Genomic DNA, 18187 nt, shown 5'->3' with positions numbered 1-18187 from the left:
CAGCCATAGCCTGTGACATAGCTTTGTCTAAAGCCGCAGCATTTCTTATACCCATGTAATATACTCCCACATACATGTCTGATTATGCTTCATGAATCTAAACACCATCAAATGCAGCATGTGTACTGTAATAATAGTCTGCACTACAGACGTTTTCAAACATACGGTTTGAAAACTCGTTAAGCCTTACCCCAAGACATGCCTCTTTTCAACAGAAGGTGGCGACACATCCTACACTAATCAGAGCCAGATGGCTCGTGCAAGGCAAGCCGCATACAGAAGTTTTGGAAGCGTGCGCTGAGAGCGCGAATGAAAGCAGAACTCCGGCAGGGAGAGAGGGGAAAAAGAGAGAACTTCGTGATTCCACTACACACAGACAGATACGGGATAAAAGACGAGTCCGTGGACAGTTCTTATAGACATTTTTGTTTATTTTCTTTTTAAATCAACGTTTGTAGTGGATGTAAAGGGACTAAAATAGATTAGGAGGAATGTATCCTGATCGGGCAACAGTGACCCACCGTCTTCTGATATGTCATCTTAACATTCTCCGGGCCATGGTGCTACTGCAGGCAGTTTTAGAGATGACTGCGACTGGTAAGAATTGGACTCTTTATTACAGTAGTAAAATGTGGCGTTAGAAACTTTTTGCAACTTTTAATGGCATTCGTTTTATGTTTAATGGCATTTGTATGATGACATTAATCCAGCCTTTTTGTTAAATACTCACATACGTATATTTCAACGAGAGAACGTTATTTTCTTGTTTGTAGTATTTTATGCAGTTTCTTTATTTCATTTAAGTTGCTTCGTTACACAAACATATGGTTAACATCATACATTATTGCCTTAGCTTTTGTGTAAAGTAGGTCTGTCTGTTGAAACCCTAATACATATTTAATTGAATCAGTGTTCACTGCCAAGTGTTACATTTTAAACAAAGCAAATTTAAATGTTGACTTATCTCCAGTCTATTAAAAAAAACAAAGGGACTTATTTCCACTGATGATGGTGGGGATAACCATCCAAGACCCAGCTGGAGGTCCATTGTGTAACTCGTAGTAATTTAAAGCAAACTCGGATTTACTTTGACACTATTGATTGACTGATGCCGAGTATGATATTAGAAAGGGAATACGTTTTTTTGTTTTAATTTATTATTTCAACAGATGTAATCTATCAGCAATATTGCATTTCAATTCAGGAAGTGCGCTGTAAGTCAAATTCCGTTTCGAATGTTTCTAATATGTTAAGCTACATCCAGAGCCTGCGGCAGAGCGGCAGACAATGGTCAACAGAAGGGCATCCGATTTTCCGTAAGGGGCAATGATTTTAATTTAAAAAAAAATATGCCTGCATTATATGAAAATCTATCACAGGCTAATCAAATTGCATAGTATTGGTTTATGTTTTTAATAAAAACTTTCGAATTGACTACTAACAGAAAATAGATCCCTCCCTTAACCAGTGTTTGTCCATAAGTCTACCACTACAATGGCAAAATTAATTCATTTACAAAAAATCAAGAGACTGGTCGGTCAAAGTCACGAATGCGTCTTTAACATACAACACAAGATCACCTTAAAAACGGCTATTAAAACCCTAGCTGGCATACATCAAAAAAACTTCTATGAAATAAATTGACATGGACGTTGAAAGGGATGGAGTGGCGCCTGTGCAACCACTGTCTTATTCTTTCATGATTCTACAAGAGCATAACTGCATTTCTCTCCACTTTATGATTCCTATGTCAGTTTGTTAATGGGCAATATTCATGATGAATGTATATATCATAAAACAATGATATATACATTGGCTAGAGTATTGGGAACTTAAACTTTTAGTTTTCTTTTCTTTCACACCTAATGATACAAATATGAATATGCATACCTGTAGTCTATACTCAGAATTAGAGGCCACCACTAATACTCATCATTGAGCTCAGTTTGGCCATGCTCTTGTGCCAATGACTCAACTCAAGATAAGCAATTTTCCTTTAAAATAATAACTGTTTGGTCTTTGACGTTTGAGGTTGTGCAGTGTGTGAAAGAGTATCTCAACATGTCCATCTGTGCCTTTTGATTTGGCTGTTAAAGTGCCAGATGGGGCTTCAGTATGGTTCTTCGTGGTCTGACCAAATGCAGTCTTCCAGTGAACCACCAGGGGCCCGCGGTCCACAGGTTGAAGACCCCACCCCCACCCCATCTTCCACCCCCCTGCAGTGGAGACACACCAGCCCCCTGGGCATGTCCTCCACCCATTGAACTACCACCAGCCCCCCCCAGAAGCGGAGACACACCAGCCCCCTGGGCCTCTCCTCCACCCCCTCATCTACCACCCCCCAATGTTCTTAAATGTTTTTCAATGCAAAATATGTTCAATTGGAATCAGAATTTGGTTTAAGATATGTAGATGATACTGACCCGACCATTTAGCATCAGTCACATTTCTGGGAACAAGTTATCTGCCATCTCCATATTTATGCATATACTAGCTGTGACGATGTTCTTATATCATAGATCTATTTTGTACATTATTCTACAGCAGTTAGGCATATTTATGACTAATAATAGTCTTTCACTAAGTCATCACAAAGACAAACAATGGTTCTCCTTACCACACCTAACCTGTAAACATCCCGTGACTGTATTTAACCTTTATAACTGCCGTAGCTAACCTTTATAACTGCCCGTAGCTAACCTTTAGAACTGCTGCATATAACCTTTATAACCACCGTATCTAACTTTATAACTGCTGTATATTGGAGGCAGGTGTCCAGATGGTGTCTGAGCACTTATGACAAGTAGTTTCCGTAGTTTTAATGTTTTAAAACAGGAGCACTGTCATTGGATATGGGTTTCCCCCCTTTGGTGACCAATGTGATTGTAATTTGTTATTGTTTTTCTGTCTATGACTAATCACCAGGTTAAGGATGTCTGTGTTTGTTCAGATTGCACCAGTACTCCCTATTGGTTCTGGTTATTACTCAAAGTGGTCATGGGAGGCGGTGCTTTCCGTGCCATTATTCCGGCATGCCGTTCTCTGAGAACAGAGTCCATAACTCGCAATGTTAATCCAAGATACATGGCTGGATGAAGTTAGGTTTTTCACATGGGATTTTATGACGGAACAGGAATTTGAAGAAGACAGACTGTTGACACTAAAGGCACTTTACCTCGGTAAAACGTCACCCCGGAGGGATGGGTTCAGTCTTTTTCTAAGACTCCTGTCATCCTCCTGTGCTCTTATACATCTCACTCTTCTCCTAATGCATGCTACAGTAACTTGCAATCCACTGGTGCATCTCCAACAGCCTTTGCAGACCTCTAGGAATGTGGAGGAACTATATAATGGGTGTACTTTGTGTGTGTGTGTGTGTGTGCGCGCACGCTTATGCGCGTGTGTACGTGGATTTGTGAAGGATTAGCCTGCGCTCGTGTGTGAGATCATGCCAGCGTGTGTGTGTGTTTTGTGACAGTTTGGGACTAGTTGAAAGCGCCTGGAAAGAAAAGAAAGTCACACCACTTCTGTGAATCTGGACTAAGTCATAAATAAGACAGTCCATTGCTGGTCCCTTGGTGCTTTCAAACAACATTGTGTAAACCATGTCATGCATTAGCAATTACCTACTTCCCTTTTCATGTTAACCTCATTATGTTTGCCAAGTTTATATGTTTTGTAGATGGTGTCTTGTCTTATTGTTTAATTGATGGTTACTTACAGTAGTAATTAAAGGTCATGCAGTTATTGTGTAATTGTATGTTAAACTGATTGTTGTGGATTCTTCTATCTGCACGCTAATGTATACATTTCTTATTTAATTTGTTTATCCTCCCTCTCACTCCTCACCTTAGTTTGTTGTATGTTTAGTTTTGCAAGAAGTGGCAGCAGTTGTGAAACTACTCATTCATTGGCAGAACATTAAGCTCATTAATGACAGTCTCATTTAAAGTTCCTTTGTCTAGATATTCCATATCTTGTGGAACAATTATTTCCATAGACCAACCATCTTGAATGTTACTAGTCATTTACACAATAACAGACATGTTTTCCCCCCTGCAAAGTTCAATCGTCACTACAGTATCAAAGCAAAAGGATTAATTTGAACAATTTACTTAAAGAACAATGCTGATGGGAAGTTTGGTCACAGGATGATGGTTTGTGTGTCTCTGCTCTATCTCTCTGTGCTAGAGTGAGTGTTTCTCAAAGATTTCTCCACTACAAACTGAAGCCAAGCATGGAAAACCCTTTCCTGCAATTACTGACTTTGCACTGCACAGTGGAGATGAGGGCATGACAGAGAGAAAATCTCCTCTGGACATCTAGGGTCTCAGAATTAAAAAGAGAGGTAGGATCTTTGATGTAGATAAGAGGCCTATCTAATCTGACTTTTTAGTTCCAGCTATTGTAGCATAAGGCCTAATTCCCTTTATTACTAAGTATTCTTTGATAGCAGAATGACACTGATTACATGCGACGTGAGCCTTTTTGACTCAAACTGAATATTCAAATAGTGGCCTTTTAATGGTCACATGCTATAATACGTTGAGAAAGAATCTGAGAAAGAAATCTATATAGAAAAAACAGAGACTCTGGACCAGAGCCTACATTAACATAAAATAAGGAAAGGTTAATGTAGTCTTTTTTTTTTAAATTCCATTTTAACAATGGTGTATTAAATATATTCATTAGTCCAATACCATGTTTGAGTCAAAATGGCCCCTCGTTGGCCTGTAGGGGCTTCCTGGCTTTTCTGCTGTTGAGGAGATGCTTAAAACTTGCTGTTGTAATTAGATTACATGTGCATCGACGTAACCTGCTAGGAAATGCAAACACTGCAAAAAGACGTGTACATTTCACTGCCACTGCATCACGTTACTTTTTTCATGTTTCATTGCGTTGTTCTACAGTAATACAAGGGGGGACATGTTGCATTTCATTTGAGGGGAGGTGGGGATGAAACATGGCTTTTTAAATTCAGCTGTAAATGTGTCACTGTAAATCTCTAAAGCCTGTTTGCGTTGCATTAAGGACTTAAGGAACCTGTTGCATGTGGACTGTCAGGCCTCTTGCCGCCTACAATTAGGCCTTTGTATCTCACCACACTCTCTGGGAGCTAATAAATACCCAACCTTAACGGCTTCTTACCCAAAGATGATATTTATTTAAAAACTGGAAATATAGTATGTGCAACTTATCAGTCAACGGAGGGAGTTTTCCTTCGTTTTTTTAAGATGTGACGGGCAGCATCAGATTTTTCTCAGTGAAGAAGGGGCTTTTATGCATTCATCATTCCCCGCAATATTCATGTCCATCACTGAACAGGACTCATAAATGCTCCCATAGGACAGAGCAAAGCTTGAGTAGGAGTGGTGGTGATGAATTGAGATGAGGCTATTGTTGAACTTCACGTTTACTGGTTTGTTTTCTGACTTACTGGTGAGCTGACTGATTGTCTGGCTGACTGGTGGGATGGTTTGTTGGTTGTCTGGTTGTCTTGACTGACTGGTGAGCTGATTGCTGCCTGGTGAGCTGACTGGTTTTCCGGCTGACTGGTTGTCTGGCAGACTGGTTGGTTGTCCGGTTGTCTTGTCTGGTGAGCTAACTGGTTGTCTGGCAGATTTCTGGGATGGTTTGTTTTTTGTCTTGCTGTCTGACTGACTGATGAGCTGTCTGATTGGCTGAATGGTGGGGTGGTTTGTTGGTTTTCTTGCTGTCTGATGAGCTAACTGGTTGTCTGGCAGACTGGTGGGGTGGTTTGTTGGTTGTCTGGCTGACTGGTTGGTGGGCCGACTAGCTGGCTCCTGTATCTGAGAGGTTCTGTCTCAGGAAAGGTAGACAGCCACATTGCCTTCTCCCTGCCACCCTTGATACAAGCTCTGAATTGAAATACCTTGGCACCTGTTCCCACCACTCCTAGTTGTTAGTCTAAAATCATCCCATGATCGCTGTCCTATTTCTTTCATGTTGTCTTTCCTTTCCTCACTCACGACCTACAGTGTTCACTGGGTGAACCAACAGAGAACCAACTGAGATGAAGCAAATACGTCTGGAACGTTTATGTTCCATGATGGGAAAACTTGAAAATCTACTGTTGGCTGGATGGGCTGGTTGTGCTTATGCAGAACTCATAGTATTCCCCATGATTTCTGCCAAGTTTGCTATCTGCAGTATCAGTCAAAATGTGGTGGTGTAAGTTAACACCAAACTCTGTAATAATACACAGTTTAGAATCATCCTTTTTGTTTCATATGAAGTAACTTGCTAAAATTGTGGGTATTTAAGCTTATGTTAATGGTTGTAAAGATGCCTCCACAATGCTGGGTTATATTACTGAAGCGAGGGAAACCCATAACACCTCTTAGAATTACTGTCTGCAGCTTTGGCTATATAAAAGGCACTTGCTGAAAAGAATGAGATGAACATTTGTCTTCTACTTCTCTCCCTCCCAACTGAGGATTACCCTCCCTGTCTTTTCCTCCTCATGGTGTGGTGGACCTACTCTACCTGGCTCAGGTACTCTTCTGTCTGGTCGAGGAGCCAAATTTATGTTGTTATCTCTGTTGACTGAGAGAGGGTTCTTGGCATGGTTTACCCACAGCCTTCTGAGAAAGGCAGAAACAAATGGATTTCCAGCAACACTCTAGCCTTTGCTAGTCCAGCTTCTGTTCCATCCATCTTCTCACAACGTCTGCCTGGGGCTGTAGAAACCTATGGACCGCCTGTTTACTGCACATCACATAGTACTGATTAATATAATATACCGGACTCTATCAAAATGCTAAGAATTCACACTGTGGTGGATTCCTGGTTTTGAATCAAATCCTTGCCTCAAAATACCATCTTAATTTCTCTTTTCACAGCCCCAACCCCCCCCCCCCCCCTCACTATACGCCCCCAGTCCGTCTCCCCTCTGATGAGATGTTGAGTTAGCGGTGTCCTCGGTACAGGTGTTTCTGATGAGAATAGCATCTGGCTAACTCCTTTCCCATGCTATGTAGCAACCTAAAACACGGCAGTTTGGATTGCGGGAAATTACATTTTACAATTGTCTGATGATTTGTCTTATATATAGTGAGGCAACGTTTCCTTGTTGCCATAGTCTCTGTGAGTTAAAGAGGCACAGGGTAGGAGGACAACATTGTCTCTGAGATGCTTTTTTGTGCTATGTATAGCCACATTTGTGTCCTGGGAGTATGTGGATGTAAGACTTTAAGGATAGTTTTTTGACAGTTTTTGCCATTAATCTGCAGTTGACTCCGTAAATGTTGACTGCGTGTGTCTGCCTGCTTTGCCCTTGGTTCAATGTCAGGCTAGAGGAGAACCCTGATTGGCCCCTTGATGTGTGGGTTCAATGTCAGGCTAGAGGAGAACCCTGATTGGCCCCTTGATGTGTGGGTTCAATGTCAGGCTAGAGGAGAACCCTGATTGGCCCCTTGATGTGTGGGTTCAATGTCAGGCTAGAGGAGAACCCTGATTGGCCCCTTGATGTGTGGTTTCAATGTCAGGCTAGAGGAGAACCCTGATTGGCCCCTTGATGTGTGGGTTCAATGTCAGGCTAGAGGAGAACCCTGATTGGCCCCTTGATGTGTGGGTTCAATGTCAGGCTAGAGGAGAACCCTGATTGGCCCTTGACATCCACGTTAAGCTGTTTCGGAATTCTCCACCTCTATTCACCCCTGTTTGTTTAACATAAAAAATGCTTTCCTTTATTGGTTCGTAATTACTATCAGTAGCCATAGAAACTTTAATCCCGTTGTAGTCTGAAGGCTAGGAATTTTCTTCTCTTTGAAGATTAGTTCCTTTAAAGAGGGTTAGGTTTAAGCCAGTTGTTGGACAATCCTTCTCTGGCCACTGAATGCCTCATGTATGTTGTTGTGGATCTGAGAGGCATTTATAATTGGATTGGGAATGCCTAGGCCATTTTCATCCCATTGTTTAGGAAGGGTAATTGAGGCTGGGTTGATTTGTGTTGCTTCTGTGCATCAAAGAGGGGATGGCCAACGATAAGTATTTCGTAATCTTCCTCTTTAGGTGCCTGGAAAAGTTTGTGTAATAGGAAAAAGTGGAAAGATTATGTTTCTTCTCTGCCATACCCCATCAAAATGAACTTGTGTGGAAGATCCACCGCTACTCAAAAAATAAATGTTACAATAGATCCAAAGTCACTGACTTCTTGGTCGGCTTCTACCACGTCCATCATGGTCTCATGTGTTGCCCCCTGCTGCCATTTTCCCCTTCCCTTTCTCCTCTCCAAAGAGACGCGGTGAGTGTAGTAAAACTCTGTATTTATGACTGTTGAGGGAAAACAGCCTTGGTGCCCCTACTGTCTGTTCTCGGAGCCCGGCCTCCGTAACCTCCCTCAGTTGTAGTCAAACAGCCATGAGTGGGACAGGGCCTGTTTATATAGGCTCAGCCTTTGTCACTTTGTTCCTGTCGGTGGCTGACAATTAGACACTGGTCCGTGTTTGTTCAGCCACTCCATTCAGGAACAAAGAGCTTGATGACTGAAGGCCTCTTGCTGCTGCTTGAGTGAATGACTGGCCTGGCATTTCATGTCAACCTACCTTTGTGTTTTCTGCTCTTCCTCTCTCTCGCCCTCTCACTCTCAGTCCTGTGCTCTGGGTAAAGCAGAGATGGCTCTGTGGCCGAGCTGACCAAGGAATCCAGAAATAAAAGGCCTCATTTGGTTAATTTTGAGTGATCGTTAGCCAAGGCCCCAGACGTGGCCCATGAGGACTTGGCTCAAGTACGCGTCGACAAAGGGGGAACCAATGCTGATGAACAGGGTGTTGCCAGAACCTGGACCTGGCGACCAGGCTGAGACTAGGGCCTCTTCTCTTCCCTCAACCCCTCGAGGAAACCTGGGAAAGAGATCTCACCCACCTCAACTTCCCCGGAGCGTTCGCACAGGCACTAGAAAGGCTGAAAACCACTTGGCGTGCCAACCGGCGAGAGACTTTTTTCAACAGGAACCCTGATTTCTCCATTTGTCGGCCCATTGTCGTTTCACTTGAGATGTGATCCACTTGAAAGCCCCACTTGCTGGATGTGTTAACCAGAAACCAGTAGGCCCTTTGAATGAGGCCCGAGACGTCTGTTTGAAGTCTCCGTGTCTGACGGCCAGGTGGAATGTGGTGCGTGAAAATGCTAGGGGATGGAGTAGTATTACAATCGGGTTCTTGAGGTTCTGGATTGTGAGTTGGCAAAGGTTATTAAACGCTTCTTCTCCCACAGACATTTGTGTGTGTTGCCAGACCCTTGCATGATCAATACACACTATATGGTTCTGCATTATGTATGGTTTTAACTCCCATAACAGGGAACAGGGCCATGGGGGACCTCTGTATTTACCCCCAGCCGGCGGAAAGGAATCTCAAGTTGACCAGGAATTCCTACATTTATTCTGCGGGATGCGGAATACTCTTGGCCTCTCCAGAATCTCTCAGAGGTGGATAAAAATCTGTGGGAGTGTTGAGGGGAAAATTGAGTTTACTGGTTGGAGCGGCCTTTTACATATTTCGACTTTAACAGTTATTTCATTTCCCGTTGGATGTTTATGAAGCCTGGCACCAGGGTTTTGGAGCCAGGCCAAGTTTAGATTCACCCTTTGGTCCCTCTCTCAGTAGCCCAAGTGCTCAGACTTCTCGTAGAGCTTTGATTTGAACAGTGCCGGAAATGAAACTGCATCGAACGACCTCTGAGTTAAAGAGATGGAGGAAGGGTAAGGAAGGAGTGATAAAGAGAGAGAAAAAGGGTCAGACAGGGGAGACATCTTAAAGGGAAATGAGAGAGAAATGTCTACAGTGATTAATCCTTCTCTTTGTTGGATTCTGCCAACACCGGTTAGGATCCAGGTCAATTTGACCTAGACAGGAAGTACAGTAAGTGCATCAAGATTTCCAAGATTTTTTCAGTAGTGTTCCAATAGACAAAATGTTTTATCTTTATTCTCTATGCCCTGAGTTGATTGACCTAACTATTCAAAATATAGTGATTCTTCACAGTACCAAAGTTGTAATCCAATTCAATTTGGACATTTTACGACATGCCTTTGAGTATTTAGTCCACACTGTAGGCCTCTGAACATCACAGTTAATAAATATAGTTATCTGTGTATGTATATAAGATCACATTAACTTCAAATGCACATTGAATCAGTGTTGCATAGCTTCTGAGAATAATGATATCACACTGATATCCATGTGATCAGCATGTGGCCACCATTGCTGTGTAGAAAGCATGGTCATACAGTGGGAATCCAATTGACCAAATACATCATGGATATCACTATTCTGGTCCTGGGAGAGTTTATTTTATTTGCATATTATTTAAACATTGCACATAATTGATGTATTCCATGAGTCTGAGAACCACACTTATGAAAGTAGATGAACCTTTTTGGTGGATAAAGAACATACAGTATAAAATAGTATTTTAGTTATTTCAAACTCCGTTCCGGGTCAAATTGTCCATGAACATAAAATAAGGTGTAACTCTATTTTCCATGCCTCTGGTTTGGTCAAATGGTTATTCTATGCATGAAAGAGAAAACAGAACATTCCAATGTACAGTAGATGGAAGTAGGGTGAGCAAAGATGATGGGCCAGTGAAAGGAAAGACGAAGAACGGTTGAATGTTGACACAGGAGCAGATGACTGACAGTAGGTTTAAAACAACCCTGCAACCCACCCGTCAATCTAAGTCCGGAGAGAGAACATTTCGAAGGAGTAGGACGGAGAATGGAGACGGGGTAGAGCCGTGGTGTAATGGGGGAGCTGTCTGTCTGTGAAGTCAATTATTGCACTCTTCAGTAAGGTGCTAAGACGCTTATGTCTGACGCCAGGAGATGTATGGTAAATCTCTACACATGCAAGATTATTAAGCTGTATCACATCAGTATTTCTGTAGTTTTATTGCCCCTGAATGCTCCCAAAGCAGAAATGTATGAAAGCTACAATTCCTTCCCTCCACCCATTCATGTTAAACGCTGCAGCACAAGGGCAGCTGTCTGTTGCTGAGTACTGAGCAAGCCAGAGAACTGGCCGCAGGTCTTTCCATTACACATAATATCATAGGAGGTTTTGATTATTTATTGTGCTATCTGTCTGAGATGAACGGTTCTTGATACGCCTGCTGCATGTTTTGGATGACCATGTTTAGTATTAGTGCTGTTTGGGAGGAACTCAGGGCCAAGCCATACATCCCTCAGTGTAACAGAGTAAGATCTCTGTTCCTGCTTCCCTCATATGTCATCCTGGATTATTGTTCTGGAGCAGAAAGTGGCAGAACTGAATGGTTATTATACGACTGTTTAAAAGGCTAGTCCAACACTTTCCCATCAGGACAAGCCTGTTGTTATTACTGACCCATCAGGACAAGCCTGTTGTTATTACTGACCCATCAGGACAAGCCTGTTGTTATTACTGACACATCAGGACAAGCCTGTTGTTATTACTGACCCATCAGGACAAACCTGTTGTTATTACTGATCCATCAGGACAAGCCTGTTGTTATTACTGACACATCAGGAAAAACCTGTTGTTATTACTGACCCATCAGGACAGGCCTGTTTTTATTACTAACCCATCAGGACAAGCCTGTTGTTATTACTGACCCATCAGGACAAGCCTGTTGTTATTACTGACCCATCAGGACAAGCCTGTTGTTATTACTGACCCACCAGGACAAGTCTGTTGTTATTACTGACCCATCAGGACAAGCCTGTTGTTATTACTGACCCATCAAGACAAGCCTGTTGTTATTACTGACCCATCAGGACAAACCTGTTGTTATTACTGACCCATCAGGACAAGCCTGTTGTTATTACTGATCCATCAGGACAAGCCTGTTGTTATTACTGACCCATCAGGACAAGCCTGTTGTTATTACTGACCCATCAGGACAAGCCTGTTGTTATTACTGACCCATCAGGACAAGCCTGTTGTTATTACTGACCCATCAGGACAAGCCTGTTGTTATTGTTTTCCGTCTGTGTGTGTTTGTATGTGGCTGTTCAAGAGCTTGGCAGTCCGTGTTGTCTGCCTGTCTGCAAGTAAGTCTTTGACGGTTCGCCTGTCTGTCTCTATCAGTCTGGATGTACAGTACCAGTCAAAAGTTTGGACACACCTACTCATTCAAGGTTATTTCTTTAGTTTAGCTATTTTCTACATTGTAAAATAATAGTGAAGAAATCAAAGCTATGAAATAACACATATGGAATAATGTAGTAACACATTTTTAACCCATCAGTGCTAAACAGATAAATACATTTCATATTTTAGATTCATAAAATAAACCTCCCAAAAAATTGCCACCCAAAAAATGGGGTTTGCACACTCTTAGCATTCTCTCAACCAGCTTTATGAAGAGGTCAAAAATCAAGAAATACCCTTGAATGAGTAGGTGTCCCAACTTTTGACTTGTACTGTCTGGTTGTTCTCCACATCATGCCCAGAACCTTCTGTCGTTGTCTTGGTTCCAGGGTTAGATGTGACCGTGGTGTGGTTTGGTCAGGGGTCAGTCAGAGGGACATATGACAGTGACACTCTTACAGGGTTTCCAGTGCACTCCAGTTTCATTCCAGTTATTTTATGTATGTCCATTGTTGCTTCCCCTGTGGAAATGACAAATGATGCACACTTTCTTCCTCATTACATTACTGAAACCGTTGAGCCTCACAACCACCCACACACACACCCACCCACACACACACAAACACACACACACACACAAACACACACAAACACACACACACCCACATGCACAAACGCACACACAATCACCCACACCAGCAGAAGGTTGAGTAAATTGATTGTTGCCCTGTGACAGGAGAGAGTTATAGTAACTTAAATGAATTAGGCTCAGAGTTAATGGCCCCTGAGATGGCTCCAACAGCTTGAACTTCCACCATACATACTCACTCATTCAGCCTCAACTACAGTCATTATAAGGGCCATTCCATCGCGCTTGAAGTATTGAAGGACTGATACATAGCTGTGGAGATTTGCATCATTCTGATCGGATTAGAGTTCTTTCAAGGAACATTTCTATATTGTCAATTTTCTTTTTAAAAGCAGGATTCTAATCTATATACCCAGAGTTGGACATATGAACACAGGCGCAAGAGTGAGAGACAACCAGAAATGGTACAGTTTATACACATTTTGCACTTCCCAGATTAAACAATACTATTCTGCTAATGGTTGTTATACTTTTGATTACATTGCTGTCAACGTGCTTGTCTTTAGATCGTGTTAAATGAAAACAGTTGACAGTTTTTTTTCCATCAGTCTTTTTTTCCCTCAACCTTTTCCTAAGTTTGAAGCAACACTAGAAGGTAGGCTTACAGCATTGGTCACATAGGTGGTCTTGGAAAGCCACCAAGATGGCCTGCTCAGTAATGTGAAAGCAATTAGCTGTGGTTTTACTGAGTGCAGAGATATGTGGAGTAACAAAAGGAATGTAGTTGGGCTGCTGCCTGGGTCCGGGTCGATGCTAATACTGATTTACCCCTTTAACAGCCCATTCACACAGCCTAAACACCCCCAATTTGACCAAGCCGTGAATTATTTCAAGTCATTTTTGTTGATGTGTATCAAATACGTGAACAGAAGCGGGGAAGCAGATACATTTCTTTCCTGCAATGGACCTAGTCCATTTTTATTTAACTCCTGCCAAAGCCATATCTAGTATTCCAGAAATACTGAGGTCAAAATCCCCCCCAGTCCCCCTTAGAGAAACAAAATGGAGTATTATAATTAGCTTGAAAGTATGTAAGTGCAATACATGATCTCTTGATGAAATAAAAAAAGCTTCTGCTTTTTTGCTCACTTTAATCAATACAAAAAACTCCCAAGATAAACACTCCACAATAGACAGATGTTTTACACAAGACTGTCAAAATGGGATTTATTTATTGACAGGACAAAGATATTTTGTCTCATCCCTGGACACCCCTGCCTGATTTAGAAATAAAAGGTTAATACGTTTTATTACATGTGAGTTTGTACAACTTTTCAAACTTGTGTCAGTAGGAGCATGTATATCTATGTAATTACTATCTGTTATATAATAATACCAACATTGTCAAAATGCCTAGATGCTGTGAACATTGTCTACGGCTGTGTAGCATAGATTTCAGCCTGGTTCCTAATCACTTTTGTTGTACACATACCCAGACAAAACGTGGTAGGTGTGACTGAAGCGTGATGTAAAGTTGTAGTTTTTTCTGCACTACGCTCTAACTGCTGTGACTTTGAGGTCGGGACATAGGATGCTGAATGTGGTGAAAGTTTCACAGCCTAGCTTGTTGACATTCCTGGCTGGAGAAAGTATATTGACCTACAGCAAAAATATAAGCTGTAGGTCTGTTTACTGGCAGTACTCATTGTTCATCAGGCTTGCTTAAAAAGAATCATGACCATGCTTCATTAGTCACCACTTAATGTAACGTTACAAGTTTCTGCTCTCACAAAAGCTAAAAAGTATTCCTCATTCTTATATAGTTCTCTAGCAAGTTAATACCAAAACTGGATATAATTCATGCCATTAAGCCAACGTTGTGTTGATTGGAGTAAACATTTCTATGTATAAACAGTGACCGTAAACATTACCGAATTCTTTCTGGAAACATTAACCCAACAAACCGCTGTTCCTTATCTGAAAAGCAGTAGAACAGACTTACCCATGGCTTTACCCTACCCACCTACAGAAACATTCAAAGTCTGTTTTCTGGCTATTCATCTTATCTTCATTACAGTGTGCTGGGTTCTAAGACAAATTACATGGATCTGCTTGTCTCTTGATTACATGCAGTGTGTGTGTTGTGTGTGCGTGTATGTGTGTGTGTGTGTGTGTGTGTGTGGATAGCTTTGGATTTTTCACAGACTGGTAATCCTGGAAACCCTGGTGTCCATCCTCACCTGGGACAAGTCTCTCACCTCCCTCCAACTTCTTGTTTTCTCCTTAGGGTTACACTTTACATTTCACATGTCCCTTAATTCAACTTCCACCTCCTTTCTGTCTTTCAGTTCAAAGTGACTTTATTACAATAGGAATGTTTTATTTTATTTACATTGACACTGCAAATGTAACAAGCTAGTAGGTAAACATTTAACCGACAAAATATGTAACAACATTTCACATGCAAAAGTTTAATGACATTTCAAATGCTGAATACGCACAATGTTATTACAATGTGCAAATATTTAAAGTGGGGAATATAAATAGAAAAATATTAGTAAAGTTTAAAATGTTGTTTCTGCTACACTGGTTACCCTTTTTTCATGGCAACAGGTCTCAAATCATGCTGCGTGCTGTCTCTCTCTCTCTCTCTCTCTCTCTCTCTCTCTGTCTCTTTCTCTCACGCACACACTCACACTCCTTCACTCACAACTGACTACAGTACCATAACACTTTTGTTTCCAGCCTCCAAGACAAACAAGATTTTAGTGAGTAAACACTATCTCCGATATGCACACCAAACCCCAACATGAATCCAGTGGAGAGAGCCAAGGCCTTTATAGGGCCTGCCAAGCCCAGGTTTAAACTCCTACTGTGGGGGGATTCCTATGTGGACCTGGCCTCTTTTGCAAAAGAATCCCCAGAATGTTGTGGAGTCCAAAAGAAATGAAGATAACAAGACAGAATAGTTTGGCAGCTTGAAGGCCGTCCGGCCTGGGCTCTCCGCAGGCAGCGTTGCTCCATCCCTCAGAAGGTAAAGTCATTTTCACCTCTGCCTGGGAAGCTGAGCCAAGACTAATGCCCCAGCAACATATTTCTCCTCTACTGAGACCAGACGAGCTATCAGCCTCTGGAGCAGAAAAGCAGCTTTAGTGTCAACGACCGCACTGCTTTGTAGCTGATAGCAGGTAGAGACCCTGCTATCAGCTTATCATAGACTAAAGCAGAACCTAAAGATTCAGGATAATAGGAAAGTAATGCATGTGTCTGCAGAGTAACAGTGAACAGTGAACACTAAATGCTAACCAAACATGCCAGATATGGCATAAATGTTGTCTGGCGATAAAACTGTGTGTGTGTGTGTGTGTGTGTGTGTGTGGTGGGCAGCCTTTGCCAAGTACTGCTTTTGATGGAAAGTCCCCAAAACAGGCAATTCAGCAGGCATGAAGGTTAGGTCCCAGAACCTTCCCAAAGCCTCCTGTCTCTGACACCTCGGAATAGAACCTCTCCCTCTGTGCTTCTCTGGTCCATCTCTTTACTCACATCCCTCTTTTAAATCTCGCCTTCGCTTTTTCACTTCTCTTTTTTCCTTCCCCTTCTCTCTGGCTCCCTCCCTCCTGTGGACAGGAAGAGGTCACCTTAGTGGGAGTTATTTTAGGAGCCCCGTCTATCAAAGCTGGGATAAGGGGGAGATTTGGAAGGCTTTCCTCCTGCCCTTGGTCACCAGACATCACTGGTAACACCAAAAGGCCGGTGAATAAACAGTGTCCAGTAGTCATGGTTATGTCAAACCTCACTTACCTCATACCACTAAAGCCTGTCAATCAAACCTGTCCCCAGGTAACCGCTCGTATCATCAGGGTTCTGGAAAAACCATACTGAAATGAACAGTTTTCCCATTCTTCTCAATTATGAGGCTTAAGAATGTATTGAAATACTTACAGATGTGTTCTTCCGGTAGGTTCTATTTGGTGGAGTGTTACGGTTACTAGAGTGTAAATGTGTAACTCAATGTGAAAGCTCCTGAATCAACCAGGTTACTGCGCCTTTCTATTTCTGGGACAGCCAGGAAGTGAATAATGCTGTTTTTGACCACGCTTCATTACCACTAACCCGAATGATTGTTTCCTTTCTGCAAGGTGAAAGGATTCTGGAACCGAGAAAATATGTCATTTTTTTAAAAGAGCTGTCTTGGCTTTTCTTAGCACCTACTCTTTGACAAGGCGGGTTATGTACTCATTCCCAAATGTCAGCTAAAACTGTATGACTGCATTCTTTGTGTTTTTCAAGTGTTTTTCAAGGAAAGCGAATAGCAATTCACAGAACATTGAAAGCAGCTGGAGCACTTGAGCTAGTCAATGATGCAAGGAACTAGAACGAGAGAGAAAGAAAGAGAGAGAGAGAAAAAGAGAGAGAAAGAGAGAGAGAGAAAGACCGATAGGGAGTGTCAGTCAGTATTTGTATTATCCCTCCCAAAACAAAAAGGAAGCCATTATCAGGGACAGGGGCCGTCGCCTCTTGTAGACATAGGTAATCATATTGATATATAGGTTTTGGACTAGTGGCCCTTGGAGCTGTGGTTCATGGGTAGAAGGAAAGAGGAGATGGGCCAGGAGAGAGGAAAGGAGGGAATGCCAAACGTAAAGAGAGTCGAGGAGGGCGGGGAGTGTGGGTGAGAGTCGGGTGGGAGGAGAGGGGAGAGGGACAATCTTTTATGAGGCGTGGGGAGGGAGGGGGGCTTTGCCTGTGGTGGGTCCTGAATAGAGGAACCCCATGTCCTCTTTAATGTGATGTGAATAACTCTTGACCTAACAGAGGCTCTAGATTGGCATAACGACCAGTTGGGCTGGGGGTGAGATGATGTGTGTGTGTTTGCATGCATGCTGTCTTCGTTAATGTGTGTTGGTAGGTAGGACTAGCGTGAAATTAATGCGAATTGGTGGCTGACTGTCTTTGAAATGGCTGCCTCAGTTCGAGCTCGTTCTCAGGGCCAGTCCTGGCCCTAAAGACCCCAAGCTGGCCCCAAGCTGGCCCCAAGCTGGCCCCAAGCTGGCCCCAAGCTGGCCCCAAGCTGGCCCCAAGCTGGCCCCAAGCTGGCCCGGTGTTTGGGGAGGACAGGCGCAGAGGCCCCTGTGCCTGCGGGATGCCCCAAACATGAATGAAGGCAGGACGGGGCCCAGAGAGCGAGGCCTGAAAGAGGCAGCTCAAGCAGAAAGCCCGAGAGGGGTTAAGTGGAGGCAGGTGTTCCATGACAAACCTTACACCCCCCTCAACCCAACACTTCTCGCCCCCCTCACCTCCCCCACACAGAGAAAGGGTCATAAGACACCCGCGTTCCATCGCAAGGTATTCACTGACAACTGTCAAGGTATTCACTGACAACTGTCAATGTATTCACTGACAACTGTCAATGTATTCACTGACAACTGTCAAGGTATTCATTGACAACTGTCAAGGTATTCATTGACAACTGTCAAGGTATTCATTGACAACTGTCAAGGCA

At 42.7% G+C, this 18187-nt stretch overlaps 1 protein-coding gene across 1 annotated transcript in view; it reads left to right on the top strand.

Moving 5' to 3' along the window:
* Positions 1-295: 295 nt before the first annotated feature.
* ror1 (receptor tyrosine kinase-like orphan receptor 1) overlaps positions 296-18187 on the top strand; it is a 129381-nt gene continuing 111489 nt past the window's right edge. Inside the window, 1 exon segment of the mRNA XM_010872415.5 lies at positions 296-597. Coding sequence (XP_010870717.5) covers positions 492-597 — 106 coding nt within the window. The 5' untranslated portion in view covers positions 296-491.

This window comes from Esox lucius, chromosome 8, assembly GCF_011004845.1.
Source record: "Esox lucius isolate fEsoLuc1 chromosome 8, fEsoLuc1.pri, whole genome shotgun sequence".
Classification (NCBI taxonomy): Eukaryota; Metazoa; Chordata; class Actinopteri; order Esociformes; family Esocidae; genus Esox; species Esox lucius.
Note: the sequence above shows the minus strand (reverse complement) of the source record. Positions and strands in the feature narration are given on the sequence as shown.